The sequence below is a fragment of the Acaromyces ingoldii genome, assembly GCF_003144295.1.
Source record: "Acaromyces ingoldii strain MCA 4198 unplaced genomic scaffold FA10scaffold_2, whole genome shotgun sequence".
Taxonomy (NCBI): domain Eukaryota; kingdom Fungi; phylum Basidiomycota; class Exobasidiomycetes; order Exobasidiales; family Cryptobasidiaceae; genus Acaromyces; species Acaromyces ingoldii.
Genome location: NW_020290248.1, coordinates 3,099,329 through 3,117,253, shown reverse-complemented (window position 1 = coordinate 3,117,253; position 17,925 = coordinate 3,099,329). Strand labels below are relative to the sequence as shown.

General features: G+C 55.4%; 11 protein-coding genes across 11 annotated transcripts; 7 read left to right on the top strand and 4 right to left on the bottom strand.

The window, feature by feature from the left end:
* The first annotated feature begins 61 nt into the window (after nucleotides 1–61).
* Nucleotides 62–2,016, top strand: FA10DRAFT_266112 (PIG-U-domain-containing protein). The gene is made up of 6 exons (XM_025521361.1): nucleotides 62–355; nucleotides 419–889; nucleotides 955–1,109; nucleotides 1,175–1,305; nucleotides 1,363–1,506; nucleotides 1,584–2,016. The coding sequence occupies exons 1-6, from the start codon at nucleotides 133–135 to the stop codon at nucleotides 1,972–1,974; spliced, it is 1,515 nt and encodes a 504-aa protein (XP_025379531.1). The 5' UTR covers nucleotides 62–132; the 3' UTR covers nucleotides 1,975–2,016.
* Nucleotides 2,017–2,350: 334 nt separating this feature from the next.
* On the bottom strand, nucleotides 2,351–5,185 carry FA10DRAFT_278900 (hypothetical protein; the record flags this gene model as incomplete). The annotated part of the gene is made up of 5 exons (XM_025523499.1): nucleotides 4,423–5,185; nucleotides 3,180–4,354; nucleotides 2,606–3,117; nucleotides 2,488–2,561; nucleotides 2,351–2,448 (listed from the first exon to the last, which is right to left on the bottom strand). Exons 1-5 carry the CDS (start codon nucleotides 5,159–5,161, stop codon nucleotides 2,351–2,353), a joined length of 2,598 nt encoding a protein of 865 aa, XP_025379530.1. The 5' UTR covers nucleotides 5,162–5,185.
* An 80-nt stretch (nucleotides 5,186–5,265) lies between these two features.
* Nucleotides 5,266–6,699, bottom strand: FA10DRAFT_266111 (hypothetical protein). The gene is made up of 5 exons (XM_025521360.1): nucleotides 6,532–6,699; nucleotides 6,349–6,470; nucleotides 6,053–6,282; nucleotides 5,869–5,986; nucleotides 5,266–5,807 (listed from the first exon to the last, which is right to left on the bottom strand). The coding sequence occupies exons 1-5, from the start codon at nucleotides 6,644–6,646 to the stop codon at nucleotides 5,637–5,639; spliced, it is 756 nt and encodes a 251-aa protein (XP_025379529.1). The 5' UTR covers nucleotides 6,647–6,699; the 3' UTR covers nucleotides 5,266–5,636.
* Nucleotides 6,700–6,803: 104 nt separating this feature from the next.
* Nucleotides 6,804–8,630, top strand: FA10DRAFT_266110 (hypothetical protein). The gene is made up of 2 exons (XM_025521359.1): nucleotides 6,804–7,479; nucleotides 7,552–8,630. The coding sequence occupies exons 1-2, from the start codon at nucleotides 6,862–6,864 to the stop codon at nucleotides 8,524–8,526; spliced, it is 1,593 nt and encodes a 530-aa protein (XP_025379528.1). The 5' UTR covers nucleotides 6,804–6,861; the 3' UTR covers nucleotides 8,527–8,630.
* Nucleotides 8,631–8,680: 50 nt separating this feature from the next.
* FA10DRAFT_266108 (acetyl-CoA synthetase-like protein) lies at nucleotides 8,681–11,115 on the top strand. The gene is made up of 8 exons (XM_025521358.1): nucleotides 8,681–8,990; nucleotides 9,086–9,169; nucleotides 9,253–9,606; nucleotides 9,681–9,810; nucleotides 9,869–10,333; nucleotides 10,405–10,814; nucleotides 10,888–10,900; nucleotides 10,961–11,115. Exons 1-8 carry the CDS (start codon nucleotides 8,821–8,823, stop codon nucleotides 11,024–11,026), a joined length of 1,692 nt encoding a protein of 563 aa, XP_025379527.1. The 5' UTR covers nucleotides 8,681–8,820; the 3' UTR covers nucleotides 11,027–11,115.
* FA10DRAFT_90333 (hypothetical protein) lies at nucleotides 11,042–11,869 on the top strand. The gene has a single exon (XM_025525768.1). The coding sequence runs from the start codon at nucleotides 11,265–11,267 to the stop codon at nucleotides 11,700–11,702; it is 438 nt and encodes a 145-aa protein (XP_025379526.1). The 5' UTR covers nucleotides 11,042–11,264; the 3' UTR covers nucleotides 11,703–11,869.
* A 168-nt stretch (nucleotides 11,870–12,037) lies between these two features.
* On the top strand, nucleotides 12,038–12,632 carry FA10DRAFT_285202 (hypothetical protein; the record flags this gene model as incomplete). Its single annotated transcript, XM_025523975.1, has 2 exons — nucleotides 12,038–12,347; nucleotides 12,415–12,632. 2 exons carry the CDS (start codon nucleotides 12,038–12,040, stop codon nucleotides 12,630–12,632), a joined length of 528 nt encoding a protein of 175 aa, XP_025379525.1.
* A 52-nt stretch (nucleotides 12,633–12,684) lies between these two features.
* On the bottom strand, nucleotides 12,685–14,882 carry FA10DRAFT_285201 (hypothetical protein; the record flags this gene model as incomplete). The annotated part of the gene is made up of 3 exons (XM_025523974.1): nucleotides 12,685–13,573; nucleotides 13,644–14,438; nucleotides 14,497–14,882. 3 exons carry the CDS (start codon nucleotides 14,880–14,882, stop codon nucleotides 12,685–12,687), a joined length of 2,070 nt encoding a protein of 689 aa, XP_025379524.1.
* Nucleotides 14,883–15,047: 165 nt separating this feature from the next.
* Nucleotides 15,048–15,475, top strand: FA10DRAFT_285200 (putative mitochondrial ribosomal protein S19; the record flags this gene model as incomplete). Its single annotated transcript, XM_025523973.1, has 3 exons — nucleotides 15,048–15,093; nucleotides 15,157–15,259; nucleotides 15,343–15,475. 3 exons carry the CDS (start codon nucleotides 15,048–15,050, stop codon nucleotides 15,473–15,475), a joined length of 282 nt encoding a protein of 93 aa, XP_025379523.1.
* Nucleotides 15,476–15,615: 140 nt separating this feature from the next.
* FA10DRAFT_285199 (Isy1-domain-containing protein) lies at nucleotides 15,616–16,955 on the bottom strand (the record flags this gene model as incomplete). Its single annotated transcript, XM_025523972.1, has 5 exons — nucleotides 15,616–15,632; nucleotides 15,704–16,312; nucleotides 16,379–16,434; nucleotides 16,511–16,682; nucleotides 16,760–16,955. 5 exons carry the CDS (start codon nucleotides 16,953–16,955, stop codon nucleotides 15,616–15,618), a joined length of 1,050 nt encoding a protein of 349 aa, XP_025379522.1.
* Nucleotides 16,956–17,133: 178 nt separating this feature from the next.
* FA10DRAFT_271569 (Prefoldin, subunit 3) lies at nucleotides 17,134–17,876 on the top strand (the record flags this gene model as incomplete). Its single annotated transcript, XM_025523105.1, has 4 exons — nucleotides 17,134–17,138; nucleotides 17,196–17,433; nucleotides 17,520–17,618; nucleotides 17,688–17,876. The coding sequence occupies 4 exons, from the start codon at nucleotides 17,134–17,136 to the stop codon at nucleotides 17,874–17,876; spliced, it is 531 nt and encodes a 176-aa protein (XP_025379521.1).
* Nucleotides 17,877–17,925: the final 49 nt, after the last annotated feature.

Below are 17,925 nucleotides of genomic sequence, written 5' to 3'. Positions count from 1 at the left end.
GAGCATGTCCGAATTCCGGGCTCGAAAATGACCAGTTCGCGATTTTCTTCTCCAACACCATCGAGCGAGACGCGTGCGCTTCTCGACCTCAAGACAACTTCCTTTGGAGAGGGCCGGGGACAATAGACGGCAATGACGACATCGACGTCGAGCAGTGAAAGTGCAGAGGGCGCTGTCGTCGTAGCGAGGACCAAGAAGAGCCCGTCTTCACTGCTCGTGCCCTCACTATCGACGATTCTCTTGTGCGGCCTCGCGCTCCGACTGGCAGTCTTCCTCGTCCCAGACCTAAGTGCGATCCCTGCGCTTCTCGAGAGGAGACCAGAACTAAGCACCCCCGTGAGCAGCTACCTCACCTGTGCGTAGCTCTGCATCTTTATCATCGGAGGTACATTTGCTGAGTGATCTCTCGCGCCCGCAGTCAAAGAGGCTCTGCACCTGCGAAAACTGTACATCGACTCAACGGCGTCCGCTGCCACAAAGCTGCCCAAGCCGTACCAGAGCGGCACTCTGTACACGCCCCCTCTACTTCTGGCCTTCCTCGGACCACTTCTCGAGTCTAGATCAGCAGAGGCCTTCAATCTCATCACAGCTCTCGTCTGGTCGATTGCGGACTTGATCACGGCCGCTTGTCTGGCCGACGCATACTCCCGTCGAGTCCAGTCACTTGTCCATCCCAGCAAGACGCGAAGGGAAGAGAATGGAAAGGGAGCGGCGAGAGGACTGGCAAATGGGCAAGAGGATGCTCTGCTCAAGTCTTGGAGCCCCTCAAAGGAGACCATCGCCGCCCTCTATCTCTTCAATCCTTTCACCCTCGGCACTTGTTGGGCAAGGTGCACCACGGGACTAAATAACTGCTTCGTCGTCCTGGCGATCGATGCAGCCTTGGCTGGTGAGTCGAATCTGGCCCATTCCGCTTTGTTCTCGCGTCCGTAGGCTGACGAAGGCCCGATCAAGCGTCACCGATAATTTTGGCCGTGTCGATCGCAACAGCCGCCTTGCTGTCCCTCTATCCGGCGCTACTATTGCCTGCACTCTTCTTGCTCTGCGCGCAACAGGCCACTTCGTCGAATCAACGACGAAGACATGCAAAAGACCGGCATGAACATCAGGTAGGTCGCCCTTGTCTCCCCCTCTATTTTGACCATCGCTCTGCTCACTTCTTGTGTCTCCGCAGTCACGGTCATTCGGGGCTACTCTTGCACTTTGTGTCTTTCTGACGCTTGTCGTTCTCGCCATACTGGTTCACATCAGCTTTCTCGCCGCTGCCATGGACTGGACCTTTATCGATCGGGCGTACGGAACGATGTGAGTCCTCTTTGCCTCCCCTGTCGCCATGGGCTGATACTGACTCTTGCGCACCAGCCTCCTCGTCCCAGATCTCTCGCCAAACATTGGCCTATGGTGGTACTTCTTCATCGAGATCTTCGACCACTTTCGTTCCTTTTTCCTCTTGGCCTTCAATGTGCACCTTGCCAGCTACGCAGTGCCGTTGACAATCAAGTATCGGTGCGTACCCAACCCACCAGCATGCAGTCTGCCTCGTCTTCGCTGACCCACCTGTGTCCCCCCCCCCCCCATCAAAGGCAAGACGAATTATTCGCATTGACGGCTTTCCAAGGGCTGATTTCTACCTTCAAGTCCTACCCGACAATGTCGGACGCCTCCCTCTTCCTCTCGCTCCTCTCACTCTCTCCTCAGCTGTTCCCTTACTACCGCTATCCGCTCGTCTCGCTGCTCCTCTACACCTACGCCACGCTTCTCCTGCCCGCCCTTCATCATCTTTGGCTCAATGCTGGGTCGGGAAACGCCAATTTCTTCTACGCAATTACCCTCGTCTGGGCATTGGCGCAGGGCGCCACGACACTCGATGCAATGTGGGCGTGGGGCCGATGGAGATGGGAGCTGGAAAGGCCGAAAATGGACCCTATTCTTGCGCCGAAAAGGAGCGCAAAGAGGAGAGTTGTGCAGTTGTAGCCACTTCCTGAAAAAAATACGAGTCAAATGACATAGAAAGGGTTTTATATTGACAGGATCTTCTTAGACATTGTGGTGATGGTACAGTGCTGGACTGAACTGATATGATACTTTCGTTAGGGAACCAGAAGAGCTGACAAGAGCCCTTTTTGGGGATGACGGAGAGGAAGGTCCGGCGCATCGCGACCTCAACTTTTTTGACGGGGACTTTTTTGACCGGCGAGGTGTCCAGTCAGAGTCCTCTTCCTTCTCCTGCCGAGTCTTTGATCCTCGAGCCTTCTTCGTCGGGCGAATCTCTTCCTTCTTGCTTCTTTTCTTCGTGAAAGGAATGGTCTTGTCACCGGTGCAGTCGCCAATGACAATTTCGACTCGCACATCATTCGATGGCCAGCTCTTCGACGCAGCCATAGACCCCGAAATCAGGGAAGGATGAACCAAATGACTTGAGAATGACTTCGATTCTCGCGATGCCCTCTTCGAATTATATTTGGCTTCTGGTGAGGCTGTCCGTACCGTCCTGCCAAGCTTTACCGAAGCTGACGGAGTCTGGAGCGGTGGTCTTCGAGACGATGAAGAAGTCGTGGTCGCTAGGTCCTTCATGCATTGCCTGACCTCTGGAGGCATGACAGACCTCTTACTCGCTCCGTACGACTTTTGCGACAAAGGGCGACTGACAGTGGCCTTCTTTCCTGAGGTGGCGATTGCTTTACCCCCGTAAGCACTTCCCTTGCTTCTGCGTTTTGCCGTCGCCTTCTTCCCTTCTCCCCTCTTTCCCTCCTCCTCCTCCTCCTCCTCCTCCTCCTCCTCCTCCTCCTCCTCTTTTTCTTCTTCTTCCTCGTCTTTGTCCTCCTGCTCCTCATACTTCGTTGCTTTCGCCTTCCGCAGACTCCTGGCGACTGCAGTGGAACTCCGTCTCAGAGCAAAAGCTTTCTCATCGGCTTCTTCATTACCAATGTTCACCCGCTTCTCGTTGTCCACCGACACCGACACTCTCCTCTTCTTCACTGCATAGATCTTTGAATGCCCATGGAGCATCCAAGGTTCTTCCTCCTGCCCTTTGCGGACCCGATACCTGTTCTCGTCTCTAATGCGCACAATTGCACTTGCTACACGCTCTTGCCATTTCCGAATGTCCTCAAAGGCCTGACAAAGAAGCAAAATCAGTCAAAAGCTCAGCTTTTCCTACAGTGTACGGCACCACTTGCCTCCTCTGCGCCTTCCCTGACAGTGTCTTCGGTCTCCCAAGTGTCCTCCTCGGGCATGTAGCCCTTCCAGCGGACGCGGTAGCGGTTCCTTCTAAAATCGATCACTTTCTCGACCTCATAAACTTCCTCGACCTCCTCGCCTTCGTCTTCGTCTGGCTCCAGCTTTTCTTCTTGTCCTGCTTGCCGCTTTTGCACGGATTGATCCATAGGCTGATGCACTCGATCGCTAATGCCTTCTAAATCGTCGTTGTCGTCATTTACGGCGTGGGCGAATTGCGAACGTCCGTCGGCGACAAATGCACTTTCCCCTTCCTTACTGTTCTCGACTTCAACGATGATAGACCCCCCTCTCTTCCTTTTCAAGGGCGGAAGCTTGGCCATTTCCTCTAGAAGATCGCCCTTGAGGACGGTCTTGCTGATATGGTGAGCTTCCCACTCCTCTTCGCACCACGCCGGCATCGAGACAGTGGCCTCCATTTCCTTGTCAACTTCGGGCGCCGCCATAGTGTGCATCGACTTGGGGGCACCGGGCTTTGTGGCCGCTGCCACGTACCGCCAACACCAGCAGAGGGCATTCTCGAAGTCGAGGACGCGCATGCCCTGCCGAAGACCTTTGCAATGTGGCGGATTCTCACCCAGCCTGGCCCAATAGCGCCACTGGTTGTCGTACAACCACTTGAGGCCGGCTTCCTCCATAGCCACAGAGTTGATCACATTGGAACCAAAGATCGCCTGTAGGTATTTTCGCGAGCCCGGTCCGCACGAGGCAAAGTTGCGGTACTTGAAGGAGACGTGGGGCGACTGATTGAGATTGACGAGCATGTTGAGAGAGAGGAAGCCACCCAATGTGGGTGCTGATTGCAGCACAGCACTAGCGTCGGTAGCGTACTCGCACGTCAGCAGCCGTTCTGGCATGCCCATTTCCATCAGGGCCTTGACGAAGCGTAGCGTCGCAGCGTAGTTGGGCATCTTTCTGCCAAACCATTGCGTTGGAGGGACAATCTGAAACGACGACGTGTACATCTTCCTCTTTGGATCCTGCTTGAGTAGGTTGAGGAAGATGTCTTCGTATCGCTCCAAGTCAAATTTGAGCCATGAAGGTGGCTCGCCCAGGGCTTCCGCAATCGCTTCATAGGTGCTGTTCACGTAGAAGCCGCAGAAAAGGAACAAGCGGACTTTGGAGGAGTCAACAACGAGCGCTCGAGGGCGTGTGTTTCATCGCTACGTCAGTATCTTCACTCACAGCAGATTTCTTCGTGACTCTGGTCCCCTTTGCCCATGATTTGCTCCCGAAAATAGATGCTCCCCCTGTCGAGCTCTCTGAAGACGTTTCCATAGACGCCTGTACGCAGTAAGACGTCGTCAGATAATTTGTCTCTGCCCAAACTTGGATTCTCTTCTCGGCGCTCGTGAACCTTGTGACGTTCGGCGCAGAAGCGAAAGAAGGTGTAGAGCCATTTGTTATCGAGAGATGTCTCGACTTGGCGATATCCTTGAGGCTCGAGAACGGCACGTTCCTTGCGACCTTGGCTCGTAGTAGTCTGAGTGAGCTCGCAAGTCGTGTCGCTAACGAAACCCTTGGTGTTGGCTTCGATTGATGTCGTAAAGGGAAGAGCGCTGCTCAGGTCGACATAGACGCCTTCTTCGTTGTCCTCAACTTCGACGAAGCAAACGTCAGCTTCTTTTTCTTCATTTTCTACCATCACTTGCTCTTTTCCCTTCTTCTTGTCTTCGGCGGTAAAGTCATCGTCCACTTCTTTCGTAAGGTTCTCGTAGGTGCTGTCTTCCCTCTGTTTGTCCACAGCAAGCTCGCCGCCGAACGTGTCACGGTGAATCTCGTCGTCGACATTGAATTCTTCAGCACAGCCGTCCTTCTGGACCTCAAGGTTACTGGCGTAAACGTCGGATGCAAGCTTTCGGCCGACGATCCCATCTTCCACTTCAGTCTCAGCCGGACTGGCCACTGCAGATGGCGAAGACATGGCGGCGATGGCACGATTAACGTCAGCGGGGGGGACAAAGCTTCGCAGGTCCTGAGCGTTAAGGCTCAATCTTCACGTGGGCATCTCGCACGGACGTCGACTTCATGGGTCTCATCAATGTTTGGTAATGTTCGGTATTGTACTGTACAGTCTTTGTCTAGGAGCTCTCTGCTCCTCCTCTTGCTCTTATTCTGCATCGCCGTCTTCGTCGACCTGCGATGCCTGGTCACTCGCATCATCTTCGTCCCCAACAGGCGTTCTCGGGCTCGTCCCTCTTCCTTGTAAGCTGTTAATGTCCTCATCCTCTTCATCCTCTGCCCTCCTTGTTCTCCGCCGTTTCTTTTGTGAAGGTCGCCTTTCGATTTCTTCCTCATCCTTTTCTTCGTTTTCATCCTCTGAATGACGTCTGCGGCGCGCGGGGCGGCTGCACAGGGATTCTTAGCAGAGCACTTCCTAAAGCAAAGCGCCCGTCGCCTCACCTTTGCACAGACGCCTCACCCACGGGCGATGGAGACCAGGTATGCTGGCAACCCCTACAAGTCGAAGCCTGACCCTCTCGTGTCGAGATGCCAATCTGTCGTTCGTAGCTGGTCTGGCAGTGCTTGTGGACGCGAACCCTGCATTCTGCGTTAGAACAGGCAACACCCTTTGGAAGTAGAAAGGAGTCAGATTTCCACCCTGTCTCCTCGCTCTTTTTCACCTCTCACGTTTGTGATGGGATCTTCGCACATGATGCACGAGAAGTAGTGTTCCGGGTAGGCGTTCTTGAGGTACACGTTGAGTTCCATCATTGAGCGCGAAGTGAGCAAATAGCGGCCCGTGTCCCTGCATTGATCAAAGACTGTGAGAAGAACATGACAATGGGTTTATAAGTTGGGGTCGCAGACTCACCTGTTGTACCTCAGCCATCCTTCCTTAACCAGAGCGCTCAGCAGCATCTCCGTCTCGGCATTCCCCAATGGTGGCTTGCACTGCCGCCCGATCTTGAGCGCTTCGGTAGACGAGAGGGAGTAAGCATCGTTGTTGGTGAAGATTCTCTCAAGGATCTTCTTCGTCACTGCAATCTCCGTCGCGGAATGGGTAGTGGCCACTTGAGCAAGCTCATCACCCTTGGCATTGACCTGACCGCGCCCTTTGTCAGCCTCTCGACACACAGGCAGACGAGAAGAAAGAGCGCATGTACTCACTATCATGATTAGATGAGCGCCTGTGAATTCGTCACGAGCTTGCCGGATCTCGAGACCAACGCTGCTGAGGTGCTTGCCGACCTCCTCTAGCAGTGTTGGAAGAGATCCAGCTTGGTAGTCGTCTGGGTATAGAGGTCTGTCAGGTGACTGTTGTCTTCAGCTGTAAAATGAAACCCGTCTCACCTCGTGTGATCTCGCAGGCCCTCTTCTGAAGTGCTTTCGCATGGGCTTGAGACACAACGCCGTGTGCGAGCATGGCCTGGAGCCAGACCCTCTGCGAGAGGGGCAGGGGCGCCATCGTCGATGAGTGCTCTGAGAACGCGGCGCGGTGCGGCGCGTCAAAGACGGAAGTGCAGTTGGAGGTGTTGGTTCTAAAATATTATTGGGCACGTGTCCTGCAGGCCCCTGTCATTTTCGCTCTCAATCTCTCTACTCCTTTGTGGCTTCAAAACACCGACCAAAGCTAGCAGGGATCTGTATCTCGACCAGGCCAGGCTCAGCTCCTCTGCGACAATGGCCGTTCCTCCGTCGCCCACACTGAGCGCGCGAACGACAGCAACGACGCTGGGCATGGCGGGCTCCAAGCTGCTTCCAGCTCAGCTCGTCACCCGATCGGACCTGCGTGCCTCGCTCGGCGCCCTTGAGTCGCTCCTCACCGCGTCGAAAGCCTACACGTCTGCGCTTTTGGCTCTTGGATCCGCCTCGTCGGAGCTCGGCGTGGCTCTGGAAGCATGCAGCCGGACCAAAGGCGCCCATCAAGTCGGATCGGGCCTGCTCGCCTCGAGCGGTATCCACTTTATGGCCTCGAACTCGCTCTCTATTCTTGCCGACGCCTGGTGGAAGGAGACGGCGATCCCGCTCCTGGAGCATCACGACCTCTACGCACAGGCGTGCGCGGACCGAGCCGCGCAGCACGAAAAGGCGCTTGCGACCAAGTCGAGGGAGCTCAACGAGGCTGAAGCGAGGAACCGGAAAGAGGCCAAAAGCAAGCACGGCAGGGACCTCAGCTCGTTCAGGAGGGCCCTCGCCGAGCTGCAAAAGAGGGTCGACGAGCTTGACGAAGAAAAGGCAAGATACTACAACGATGTCCTAGAGGGCGAAGAAGAGTGCTGGACCTTTGTTCAGGAGAAGGTGAGTGGTGTGCAGATGGGGAGAATTACAAACAAAGGAGAGCGAGGGGCTGATGTTTTGCCCTGGTGCCAGATGGTGGCCTCATTACGGAGTCAGCTTGACGTGTACGAGCGCATCTCGTCCAAGGGCCTTACCGATCCCACCCTTGAGCCGCTTCTCTCAGCAATTGCTGATCCCTTCAGCGCATACGGGCCTCCTCGGTCTGAAGATCAAATTTACAGCATCCTCGGAGGTCAGCAGAGCCTCGTAGGAACCCCTGGAATTGAGGGGCTTGCTGCCGCTCAGGGTCATTTTGACGATCAGGGCCACATTTCTGATCCATCGGGAGGCGCTGCCACCTCTTCCTCTGCGGGTCGTCTAATCATGAGCCCAAGCACGCCGAGCAAAGGCCTTTCGAGGAGCGGCGCTGTCAGTCCACCCTCGGAAGGATCGGCTGCCGTCGTGGGGCCAAACAATGGTCTTGGCATCTCCTTGGCTGCCGCCGCTACTCTTGCTCGGGCGAGCATCGGTGGTGGCGGAGGTGCAGGCTCGGGTGCAGGCGAGGCAAGCACGACGGTCTCGGCCGTCGCAGGGTCTGGCACGACGACGACGAAGCCACCTAACGAAAACAGCGACGATCTCGACCTCTTTGGTAAAGAGGGCGACGAAGAGGAGGAGGGCAGTATCTTCAGCGGGGCAGAAGAGGACGAAGAAAACAACGAGGGCGTCTTGTCACCATCGCAGTCCAAGCTTAAAGCAGCAAAGCGGCGAGAGCGAGCGATGCGGACATCGGCGGCACGGAGGCTAAAGCACGCGCTCAGCATCATCGACGAGGGCAAGACCAACAGGCAGGAGCCGGGCGATGCTGTGCAAGAGGCCGAGACCAAGTCCGGTGATGGGCAAGCCTTGGCAAAGGCGGCACCATTGACGGAAGATGCCAACGATGCCGATGCAGAAGCAGAGCAGGAGCAAGACACAAGCGGCGACGAGCGCCGCAAAGTCGGCCAGGGAGGTGACAGTGCTGCACCAGCACCTGCGGCTACGGCAGATGGAGTAGCAAGGGGATGACTTTTTGCTTCTTCGAATGAGGACGGACACTCTGCTTGTTGATGGATTCCTCATGTAACATTAAACCTCTATCTATTATACCTGTACAAGTGGAACAGCTGGATATGCAGAACCCCCACCTGGACAGTCACTAAGATCTTCGACGCGCATGAGCCTTCTTTAAATTCGCACTCCACTTAGCGTCGCATTGGAGCGACGGCGGCCGGTTGCGATTAACCGGCCTCTTCGGCGGGCCGGTGAGCTTCTATGCATTGCCCCACTCGACTGTTTTGATCACCATCATCCAATCCAACAATGCCCCGCCAAGCTAACAAGATCTACACGTCACCGTGGGGCGATCATGCCAAGGTCGAGCCCGGGTCGGCATGGGACTATGTCTGCGGCTATCCGACTCACAGCGACTGCCTCGAAGACAAGCATCCAAAGCTCGCCCTTCACGACCTGGTCACGGACGAGAAGTGGTCGTGAGTGGAAGGTCAAGGGGGGAGCTTTTCATGAGTCGTTAGGTTCGCACTCTGAACATGTGCGGCGGGCCTGAACGTGGATACGGTCATGTCAGGTATGGCGATATGCGCGACTGGACCACATGTATCGCCGCGGCACTTCTCAATGGCAAGCTTGGACTCAAGCCAGGCGACCGCGTGTGAGTACCTGTGGCGACAACGCATGCATGCTTGATTCGCAAGGGGCTGCCCAGAAATGCTCACATGACGAATCTCCACCCAGGTTGCTCTCGCATCCATCCGGCCCCATCTTTCTTATCCTTCTCTTTGCCTGCCTCCGAGCACAGCTTATTCCTGGACTCGCCAATCCGGCCTACACGCCCAAGGAGTTCCTGCACGGTTTCAAGACCATTGAGGCAAAGGCTGTCCTTCGCCCAAAAGCGCTGGCCGACGCATTCAAAGAAGCGGGCATCTCCGATGACATCTCCGTCGACACCACTTGGCCGCCAAATGAGAGATCTAAGGCCCAGGTGTGGGACTTGGCGAGGGGCGATGTCGCCAAGGCCAATAAGATTCTCGCAGACAAGGGCGCAGATAGGCCAGTGGATTGGAAGAAGACGGCGGGCATTTTCTTCAGGTTGAGTGTGCTGGTCTCCCGGCTCGCACGCAGTGTTTCCCCAGTTCTGATTGTTTGTCGGCTCGTCCTCGTAGCTCCGGCACAACGGGTCTGCCCAAGGCAGTGTGCATCTCGCACAGCAACCTCTTAAATGAGTTCAAGTCCTATGAACACGTTCCGGATTTCGACACAGACCCTTACCAACCGCACTATGTTGCTCTTCCTGTGAGTGTCCCTCCTGCCTCTGAAGTCGCAGAGCGCAGCTAAGGTCGTCTGTGCACAGCTCTTTCACGTCGCCGGTCTCCTCTCGTGGCTCTTTGCGGGCATAATGGGTCGGCCGGTGCTTTTCTCGTACAAGCAGCCCCTGGATCCACAATTGCTCATGAAGCACTTTGACCAGTCTGGCGCCGTACAGATGATGGTCGTGCCCCCGCTGCTCCTCGGCATCACGAAAATGAAGCTCATGACGGACAAGACACATCCGCATGTCCGGTTCCTTATTGCGGGCGCCGCGCCTTTGGGGCCAGACCTGCACAAGGAGTCGATGGCCCTCTTTGGAGGGAAGCCAATTATCCAAGTCTGGGGTATGTCCGAGACTACAGGGGCGGCAACGAAGGCGTCGCCTGTCGAAGAGATTGTTGTCGGCAGCTGCGGGAAAATCATGCCGAGCGTAGAGATGCGTATCGTTGATGAGGAGGAAAAGGATGTTGAAGACGGCCAACCGGGCGAGGTTTGGATCCGAGGAGAAGTACGTGCTCGCCTTTACCAACTTTGTTTGCCCACTGGGTGTGCTAGACTAACCTTTCTCTTCAACGACAGATCAACATGGTTGGCTACCTCAACAACCCCGAAGCAACACGGGAGATGATTACCGAAGATGGCTGGCTAAAGACCGGCGACATAGGTTACGTGGGCCCCGACGGCGATTCGCTGCACCTCGTTGACCGGAAAAAAGAGCTGATCAAATTCCGTGGCTACCAAGTTGCTCCTGCCGAGCTGGAAGACTTGATTCAGGGCCATCCGGATATTGCCGACGTCGGCGTCGTGGGCGTCAAGGACAGCAACGGCACGGACGAGCTTCCGAGAGCGTACTGCGTCTTGGGTCCCAACGCAAAGGACAAGAAGAAGGAGGATCTCGCAAAGGAAATAGTGTCCTTTGTCAAGTCCAAAGTCAGCTCGCAGAAGCAGCTGCGTGGTGGCGTTGTCTTCATCGATGCCATTCCAAAGAAGTGAGAATGAATTCGACTTCCCCTATTTTGGCAACGGCAGTGGGCTGATGATTACCCCTCTGTGTCGGCTCAGCCCAAGCGGAAAGGTGAGAGGACCAGAACAACACAGACATGCGCAGGAGCTGACTTCGCTGTCCTTGCGACAGATTCTACGCAAAGACCTTCGCGCACTCAGCGCGAACGACCAAGCAAAGCCGAAGCCGAAGCTGTAGAAGGAAACGTAGTTGCTGCTTGTACCTTTCCTATATTCTTGCTTCGACGCACTGCCGGGTTCTGACTCCTAAAATGAGATGCACCCGATCAAATATCAAGCTCGTACGGCTTTCTCTTCCTTTCTCGTGCGCCATCACGGGGGGGGGGGGGGGGGGGGGGGGGGGGGGGGGGGGGGATCGACGCAGCCAAGATCTCGTGCGCTAGCTCCCAATCGATCAAATCTGGTTCGGTGGAGCGATGGGACGCGGAAACAACAGGAGGCTAAGATCTAATTGGACCCTGGGTCATCTGCGCGGGTGCAGGGCGCTTCTGCTGCGAGTGGACCCGAGCACCGTCCGTATTGGCCCAACTTGGCTCGGACTACTCTGCCTTAGGTACTCGCTCCTTCTCGTTTCGCTTGGGCTTGGTGCAGAGGGCTCACCACCCTTTCTCATTTTATTTCCATGGACCCCAATTCTGCTCGCAAGGTTTTATTGCATCGGATGGTGGGTGCGTTTTGGTTTCATTTTCGTGCGTCTCTGGCCGTCTCTGGCCCGAGAAAGTCATGTAATTGGCCCGATTCATGCCCAAGTGGAGGGAAGGAACGTTGAGAGAAAAGAGAGAGAAAAAAGGATCGTTCATATATGGTGTGCCGTGGCGATTAGTTCTCGGGCGCGCGGCCCGTGGAATCGGTAATCAGGAACTTCGTCTGTTGCAGAGTAAGGATTCGGGCTCGGCATGAATGCAAGATGATTGATACAGCTGCGTGATGGTACATAAAGGCAACTACCAGGCGTACGTGACGCTGCCGACCTTGCCTGGCAGGTCCATCATCCTGAGCTCAAGATCTCGCCGTGCAAGTCCTTCACTCCTCTCCTTTTATATTTCCGCCTGCGCCTTTCGCATTTTGGGTTGCATCGGGCAATCAATCTAACGCACCAAGGCGAGATCCACGGTCGGGCCTTTTTCCCGTTCGCGCATTTTTACGGTTTGCCCGTCAGACCCTGAGACCAGGCAGTGTCTACACACCGATGCTGACTACGACAACGACGTCAACGTCGACGAGAGCCCTTCACCACGAGTCGCTCCGGCCACGCTTCTCCAGATATGGCGGCGGCGGCGGCGGAAGCCCACCCAGTCATTCGCCTTCGCCCTTGCATGAGGCGGCACAGTTGCCACCTCATCGGCTCCAGTATGCGAGAAAGAATGTGTCGAGGAAAATGTCCATCAAGCACAAAACGTTGGGATGGATGGTGATCGATTCGGCCTGGAAAGTCTGGATGCGCTTCATTAGCGTCTGGGGTCTTGGCGTCATGGAGCCGTGGGAGCAGGCAGTGACGAGTGGGTTGCTTTTTTTTTCCCAAGTTTGCCCACTTGCAGGGTCCGCTGACTGAAGTCTGCTTCCAAGTCGTCTTCTACGCAACATTATTGTTCCTTTTTCTTATTGCCATGGTGCAATTGCCTTCCTACGTCTCTTTTGCAGTCCAAAGACTGTGCTTCTACGTCACGGGTCATGATCGTGCGAAGCAGGCGGCTGCGTCGACCTGGGATGGGGGACAGCAACAGCAAACATTACCATTCGAACCACCACGGGTATTGCGAGGTCCAGCTGGTGCGATGAACTGATTTAGAGCCGCCTTCTTCCGTTGCCATGTATACCTGCGATGCTCATTCACATTTACAAGTCCCAATCTTCATCGCCCGCTTCCTGTGCATATTCTTCGTCGGTTCCCATCCCTTCCTCTGCATCATGCCCTGTGGCTCCTTCCTCCTCGTACGCGCTGAGCAACTCCTCTAGCCTCTCACGGATCTCCATCAGGCCATCCCGCCCGCCGAGCAAGCCCTCGCTCTCGTCGTTCGCTGCTTGTCCTGCGGCTGTGCCTCGCGTTCCGCCAATCCCAAAGGCCGAGAGCGGAGCGTGACCTCTGATCAAGGTGCGATCGACGAAAGCTTTTGCAGGTCGAAGCGTATTGGACGTTGAAGGCGTCGTCCGAAGCGTCGTCGCCATCGACACCTTGTCAACCCTTCTCGTCTTGACTTGGCTCGATGCCATCATCCTTCCCTGGCTCGTAACGTTTCTGCCAAATATCTGGGGGAATGCCGCTGAGCGCACATTGAAGCCCAAGGGCACGAAGCTGGCCTTTGTGAGAGGTTCATCGATGGTCTCTCCGTTGGACAGATACCTTTCCAAGGCCTCTTTCGTAGGTGTTTTCGCCAGCATATCGTCATCCCTTGCGACAGCATGATTCGCAAAGTCCGTTGACGAAAGACTTTGGCCCTCTTGCTCCTTGAATGAGAAGTTGGCGTTGTACCGTCGAATCTGCTGAGCACCCCTCTCGGCTCGTTCCTGGGGCGACAGATGCTCAGGGCCTCGTTTAGATGGCCTGGAACCGTAGCCCCTCGATGCTAGCAGAGCTTCGATGGGGTCCATCTTGTTTGAGCTTTCCATAACTATTGGTGCTAAGGGCGGCGTAGGGAGGCAACCGGAGAGCGAGGCAATCGGCGTGTCATGCCGCCAATTGAGACGTGATATCATCGTCGAGGTTGGTTCTCGCCCTTTCCTCAGTCTGATGTGACGAGGAAGTCGATCAGCAATCCCTATCAACGGCGAAAAGGATAGACGAATGCACAGCCTACCTTGAAAGAAGCGTTGCCGTGTCCATATTAGCAGCGAACAGTGCACCAGCATTTCTCGGGTCGGTCCAATCGGCATGCTTCGTAAAGGGAGAGTCTGATACTTGGCTGAGAGATGAAGGAAGATGGAGCGGGACGAAGAGGCTGGCATGCGACAAAGACCACAGGGAGAGTATCTGGTTGGTCCTTCTCAATTTCGACAGCCTGGCCCTCTCGGCGTCCTCCCCGACGGCTTCGAAGTCAACTTCACCCCATTGCGCTGCCCAGGCAACCACGGGTGTTTTCGGATACTCGTCTTGCAGTACTTCGAGGGTTGCGTGCGCGAGGCCAGAGAAGCCGTCAGAGCTCGACGAGACTAGGTTAAATGTCTGGAGCAGGTCGCTGTTCTCGGCAAAGAAGCGCAGCGACTCGTCAACAGCTGAAGAGTCGCGCTCCATTTCTCGGGCAAGTGACCAGCCAGCTTCAAAGGAGTCGAGCGGAGCGAAGCCTTGGTGCCGGTCTGCACCCATCGGACCGAGCGCACCGGCAGCTCCATGCATCTGGGGTAAGGTCACGATGCTTCGCGGATGGTGAGGATTGTGCGCATATGCGAAAGGAGGCAGCCTTCGTCCCGGTGCTTGTCTTTTCACCGGCACCGCGGCTAATGTCGAAGGCTCTGGTGTGGTGTCTTTTGTTTCTACTCTTTGCTCATACTCATAATCATCATCTGTGTCGTCCGCCTCCTCATCGTCCACCTCCTCCGCATAAACCGCCCGGCGAACTCTTCCACTAGTACGAAAAACCTCAGCGGGACGAGACCTGATGCGGCTTCAACCTTCAGTCTCTTGACTCCAAGAGAAATTCACGAACTGCTCACCAAGCGAGCAAGCCTTCCTTGGGCGCATTGGCTGCTCGGAGAACCTCCTCATCGTATACGCCATCTTCTGGCGCTAGTTGGTCTCTTCGATTTTCCTCGTCATCATCATCTTCGAACACAACATCGTACGCTCCCCATCTCGTGCCCAGCTCCTCCTTGAAGGCACAGACGATCTCCCTGGGGAAGAAGGTGCTCTCACCGCGTCGCGTGCCCACCCCCTCTTGGAAGTCGACGTCGGCATCGAGCGTTGGCTCGCTTGCCTCCTCGCCTTCGTCTGGCGCCGAGTATTGAAAGTGTGACGACTGCTGATTGAAGAAGTTGGTGGAGATGTGAAGCGGAAGCGCTCCAAATGTGAGATGAATCGTCTCCTTTTGCTGCAGCGTCATCGTCCTAGGCGTCCCTCGACACTGGAGGGCTACTCCAGTCGCGGCCATCCAGACTAGAAGCTTAAAAAAAAAGTTGCTGACATAAGCCGCTGTTGAAGTCTGAAAAAGCATCGGCTGCCTCTTCTTCGACTTCGTTTCTCCCCTCCCGTCTTCGACGCACCAGAGATGCTGGCACCGACGCAGGTTCTGCGGGCACGTTCAGCTTGGAAAGGTTCGTCGGTTGCCTTATGGTAAATCTTAGCGACTCTTGCTGATGACCTCATTGCTGCAACAGGGCCGTTCTTTGTCGCCTTTCCCAACCTGGCTCAAGCCCTCAAGAACAACACGCCGATACGGACAAATGCTCGGGCCTCGACCATCCTGCCGAACTTCGTTGGGTGCGTACCTGACCGTCTCGCACCTCCCTTCTTCTTTTCGATGGAGAAAAAAGGATGCTGACGTGCTTTTTTTGTGCGAGCAGGCTCAAGTTCCTCATTCACAATGGCAAAAATCACGTTCCAATCACTGTGACCGAAGAAATGGTGGGCCACAAGCTGGGCGAGTTTGCACCCACACGGAAGCGCTTCAGTTATCGGCAGACCAAAAACAAGTGATCTCACAGCACAGCGCGACGATGCTCGTAAGATGGGAAGCCGCAGCGATGGGAGGTCAATGTATTTGTATTATCCAACGTGGACAAGAATGACTATTGCTTGCTCTACGACTAATACTACTACAGATGGGGCAAAGGTCGTCAGGACGATCCAATGTCTGCATTGAGGAAGATAAAAGGTCAGCTTGCTGCACCAGACATCTGGAAAGGGAGGTAGAACGCTACTCACACTGCTCGCGCAGCGCTCTTTTCCTAGCCTGAAGGATGAATGCCTCGGTCTTTGCTCGGTCTGGCACCTCGGGCATCTGAATCTCCCTGGCATCAAGCACGCTAAGCATAGCCGCTGCTCTCGCAGCATCTCCCGTGGCCTTTGGCGCTGCTCTGCCATCCAGCATCTCTTCATCGTCTCCTCCTTGCCCTTCTTCCTCCTCTTCCTCCTCTTCCCCCTCATCGCCTTCCCTTGTATCCTCATGAGCATCCCCATCTTGGCCTTTTGATTTCTTTGACTTCTTAGCTTGCTTCGGCGCTTTCCTCTTGCCTTTTGGTGCCTTAGGTGTATTCTGCGGGGCCATGCTCCCCTCTTCCTGGATCTCCTTCAGACTTTTTGGCTTTGTTCTCGGGAAAGCTGGGAAAGCCGCCTCTTGCCCTTCACCATCGGCCGCCAGATCCTCCTTAATCTCTTGCCAGCCATCCCGCCACGCAGCTTCCTCGGCAGCAGCTTCGCTTGCAAGCACCTGACCGTCGTCCTCATCGTGGTCACCGTAGTACCAAGCAGGCTGATTGGCGAAGCGTCGATATTTTTGACTCTTATACGACTCTATCTCCTCTTCTTGCTCCGCTGGGGTACGAAGAGTCAGCTACATTCGACAGCTTGTTCGCGATTCAGTGAAAGAAGGAAGCTTACCGGTTCGTGAAAGAAGCTCCTTGACGCCCGGCAAGTCTTTGGCTCGACCAAAGTACCTGTACGTGCGGTCCTTGCAGGTCAGCCTTCTCAAGTCTCTTCCACGGGGTGCTGGGCCTGCCTTTGACGACTCACTTGTACCCTCGACTCCCTGGAACCTCCTTTCCAGAGTCATCAAACATCCTTGTTCCCCGCTTGTAGTTTGCTCCGCCCAGCGCCAAAATCTGATTCTCCCAATGGCTCTTTTCTCGAATGAGCTTGTTGATCTCATCGTTGATGTCTCGCACCTCAAAGTCGGAGAGGTTGACTATTTGTCTCCAAACACTGTCAGCTCCCTGTCACAGGCCGTGCAGCAGTAGGAACGAGAAAAAGGGCTGTACTCACAGTCCTGGATCTTGGACACCTTTCTCGAGATCTCGCGCAAGACCTCGGACCGCCACTTTTCGCAATCGCGTAGGTTTGTCACGCTGCTCGCCATCCGAGGCCTTCGGTCCGACGTACGCGCGAGCCCTAGCTCGGCGGCCTGCGCCTGCCGGAACCGGTAGAGGGTCGACTGCGCCTTTTCCTGGTTCCTCGCCATCGCTTTTCAGTCGGTAATCGGGTCGACAACTGCTGGTGCGTTGAATCGTTTTGCGGCGGATGGAGGTTAGAGCGCTCAGATATAAAATCACGTGTCGAACTGCTCCCCTCCATCTCGCGAAGAACAGACGGCATCGAGAAGGAAGTCGCAACGACCCCGACAGCTACACACTGCCGCAATGTCGTCTACAGAAGCAGCACCAGCATCAACACTGTCCGAGAATGGTGGCGACAGCAGCAGCAGCAAGGTAGAAGTGACAAAATCGGGGATCCCCAAGGCGCCCTTCATTACCGATGTCGTTGCGCACCTTGGGGGTCCCGACGAGCCTGTGGAGCCGCATCTTCGCAAATTCCAAGAGACGATGCAAAAGTACAAGCTTATGGAAACGGACCGATTCCAGCGCAAGCGTGCCCTCGAGGAAAAGGTGCCAGACATCAAGAAGACGCTGGACATGGTGATGCTGCTCAAGGAGAAGAAGGTGAGGAAGTCTGGCGTTGCTCTCTCTCTCTATCTCCCTTCTCTCAATGCAACAGCAGCTGAGATGCATATCGGGCGTGAGAGCAGGAAGCTGAAGAGGCGCTCGATACGCACTTTGAACTCAACGACACGCTCTATGCAAAGGCGACGATTCCGCCCGTAGAGACGGTCCATCTTTGGCTTGGGGTGAGTGGTACCCCCCCCCCTTCCCTTTTCTTTTTTCCTTCGAGCCTCTGAACGAGACACTTCTTACAGGCAAATGTCATGCTGGCCTACCCGCTTGAAGAAGCAATTGCGCTCCTGAGTGCGCGCCTCGAGGGGTCAGAAAAGAGTCTGGTGACGCTACGTGAGGATCTCGATTTCCTCCGCGATCAGATCACCACTATGGAGGTCAACACGGCGAGGATGCACAATTGGGACGTCAAGCGGAGACGTGAGATGTGAGTCCCGTTGCTGCTACAGTGAGCGACAGAGTCGTCACAGGGGCGAAAGC

Bases quoted from the DNA above. Each gene is read 5' to 3' on its own strand.
- FA10DRAFT_266110 (XM_025521359.1), top strand. From the start codon at position 6,862: ATGGCCGTTCCTCCGTCGCCCACACTGAGCGCGCGAACGACAGCAACG. The intron at 7,480-7,551 runs GTGAGTGGTGTG...CCCTGGTGCCAG, and splicing joins GGACCTTTGTTCAGGAGAAG to ATGGTGGCCTCATTACGGAG.
- FA10DRAFT_266111 (XM_025521360.1), bottom strand. From the start codon at position 6,646: ATGGCGCCCCTGCCCCTCTCGCAGAGGGTCTGGCTCCAGGCCATGCTC. The intron at 6,283-6,348 runs GTGAGTACATGC...GGGCGCGGTCAG, and splicing joins GCGCTCATCTAATCATGATA to GTCAATGCCAAGGGTGATGA. The intron at 5,808-5,868 runs GTGAGAGGTGAA...CTACTTCCAAAG, and splicing joins GCGAAGATCCCATCACAAAC to GGTGTTGCCTGTTCTAACGC.
- FA10DRAFT_266112 (XM_025521361.1), top strand. From the start codon at position 133: ATGACGACATCGACGTCGAGCAGTGAAAGTGCAGAGGGCGCTGTCGTC. The intron at 356-418 runs GTGCGTAGCTCT...TCGCGCCCGCAG, and splicing joins CGTGAGCAGCTACCTCACCT to TCAAAGAGGCTCTGCACCTG. The intron at 1,110-1,174 runs GTAGGTCGCCCT...GTGTCTCCGCAG, and splicing joins AAGACCGGCATGAACATCAG to TCACGGTCATTCGGGGCTAC.
- FA10DRAFT_90333 (XM_025525768.1), top strand. From the start codon at position 11,265: ATGGGACGCGGAAACAACAGGAGGCTAAGATCTAATTGGACCCTGGGT.
- FA10DRAFT_266108 (XM_025521358.1), top strand. From the start codon at position 8,821: ATGCCCCGCCAAGCTAACAAGATCTACACGTCACCGTGGGGCGATCAT. The intron at 9,170-9,252 runs GTGAGTACCTGT...ATCTCCACCCAG, and splicing joins CTCAAGCCAGGCGACCGCGT to GTTGCTCTCGCATCCATCCG. The intron at 10,334-10,404 runs GTACGTGCTCGC...CTTCAACGACAG, and splicing joins AGGTTTGGATCCGAGGAGAA to ATCAACATGGTTGGCTACCT.